The following is a 1617-nucleotide window of genomic DNA, read 5'->3' on the forward strand; positions in this document are numbered from 1 at the left end:
CGGCGGTTTCGGTTGTCCCGGCCCTGCCCTGGGCTCGCGTGCGAGCGGCTGAGTTTGCTGCGCTTTGTCTTGTCAAGGGGTTCTATTTCTCTCCTCCCTCCTGCCCCTGACCAGGGTGGTGGGATGGGGTCGGGTCTGACCTTTGCTGGGGACACTGGTGGGGCCCTGCTGGTGTTTCTGGCCACGAACCAGGAGGTGTTGCGGTACAGGGGGGAGCAGGGAAAAGCTCGGTGCTGTTAGATTGGGGGGGACCCCACAGCCAATGCCCCAGAGCTGGTGGATGGGATGGGATGGGATGGGATGGGATGGGATGGGATGGGATGGGAGGAAGGAACCCAGCACCCAAGCCCTGGGACGGGTCACCCCGATGTCCCCGCTGGTGATGTCCCAGGTGCAGGCAGCCGCCCTCTGCTCCGAGATGAGCACTTAGCCTTTGCCCAGGAGAGGCGGCAGGCTTGTATGTATACATTTTATAGATATTTTTACATATATGCATTAGGAAAAAAAATATATATTGCTTTTTGGTATATATATTGCTCTTTTGTATGGAGCAATATAAAAATTGATTCATATATATCAATTTAAAAGCATATATATATTGTTTTACCTATATATATGTATATATAGTTTTACAGAAGAAGGTCTCCTGTGGGCTGAGCCCGCTGCGGGTGCCGGGGCCGGGATGGCGGGGTGCCCGAGTGCCACTGCCATCGCCGGGGCCGGCTTGGCCTCTCCACAGCCGCCGGGTTTCCTGCTCCGGGCCGGAGCGCGGGTTTCCGGGCTGGAGGCTGGCTGAATCACCGGAGCTGGGGGGGCTGAGTAATCCTCCATCCCCACCGATGGAAAACCCAGGCTGGGGGGAGCAGGGTGCCGACGGCATCCCGGCTGTGCCAGCGGGCGAGCCTCCACCCCAACAGGGTGGGATGGAGGGGATGGTGGCACCCAGGCGGCAGGGCACGGCGCTGCCGGGGACGGGACTCCGGCACAGGGTGCACCGGAGCTGCTCCGGGTGTTTGAGAGGGGAACGCGGGGAGCATCGTGGTATGCCCATACCTGGTGGGACGCAGTGGGTGATGATCTTCAGGAACCCCCTTTTTCTAGGGCTGAGCCCCAAAATTGATGCTGGTGACCCCGAGTGAGCCTGGGAGGAGGGGACGGCTCTCTGCGGGGGCTCTTCCCCAGTGGGGGCACAGGCGGTGTGGGGGGCGAGGGCACGGAGGCGGCTGGTGCCAGCGGAGGGGGAGAGGGGAGAGAGACGGCTCCGGCTATGGCAGGGGCAGAAACAGAGCAGCAAAGTTCCGGGATTCCTGGAAAAAGCCCGGCACAAGGATAGTTTTGTCCGGCTTGTGGACACCAGCGGCCCTTGTTGGCACTGGGGGTACGTTTGCCATGCTGCCCCCAGGGAAACCATCCCCAGCCCACCTCCTCCTCCCCCGTGTGCTCCAAACGTCCTTCCCGCTCCTGATTTATTTGTGTTTCATTTATTTTTGTGTTGTTGTTTGTTTGTTGTTTTTTCTTCCTGCATCTCCGTTGGCGGCAGTGAACAGAGGGGGTCTGCGCCTCCCTGGTGCCCCTCAATTTTTGGGGGTCCTGCCTGGCGACATGGCATCCCACCAG

The 1617-nt window shown here is 59.7% G+C and overlaps 1 protein-coding gene across 1 annotated transcript in view; it reads left to right on the top strand.

Annotated features, from left to right (window-relative positions):
• SLC38A3 (solute carrier family 38, member 3) overlaps nt 1-1139 on the top strand; it is a 15197-nt gene extending 14058 nt beyond the window's left edge. The window contains exon 13 of the mRNA XM_009887754.1: nt 1102-1139. Coding sequence (XP_009886056.1) covers nt 1102-1139 — 38 coding nt within the window. The remainder of the gene's footprint in view (nt 1-1101) is intronic.
• The last annotated feature ends 478 nt before the right edge of the window (nt 1140-1617 follow it).

Source organism: Charadrius vociferus, unplaced genomic scaffold, assembly GCF_000708025.1.
Source record: "Charadrius vociferus isolate BGI_N301 unplaced genomic scaffold, ASM70802v2 scaffold2206, whole genome shotgun sequence".
NCBI classification, from domain to species: domain Eukaryota; kingdom Metazoa; phylum Chordata; class Aves; order Charadriiformes; family Charadriidae; genus Charadrius; species Charadrius vociferus.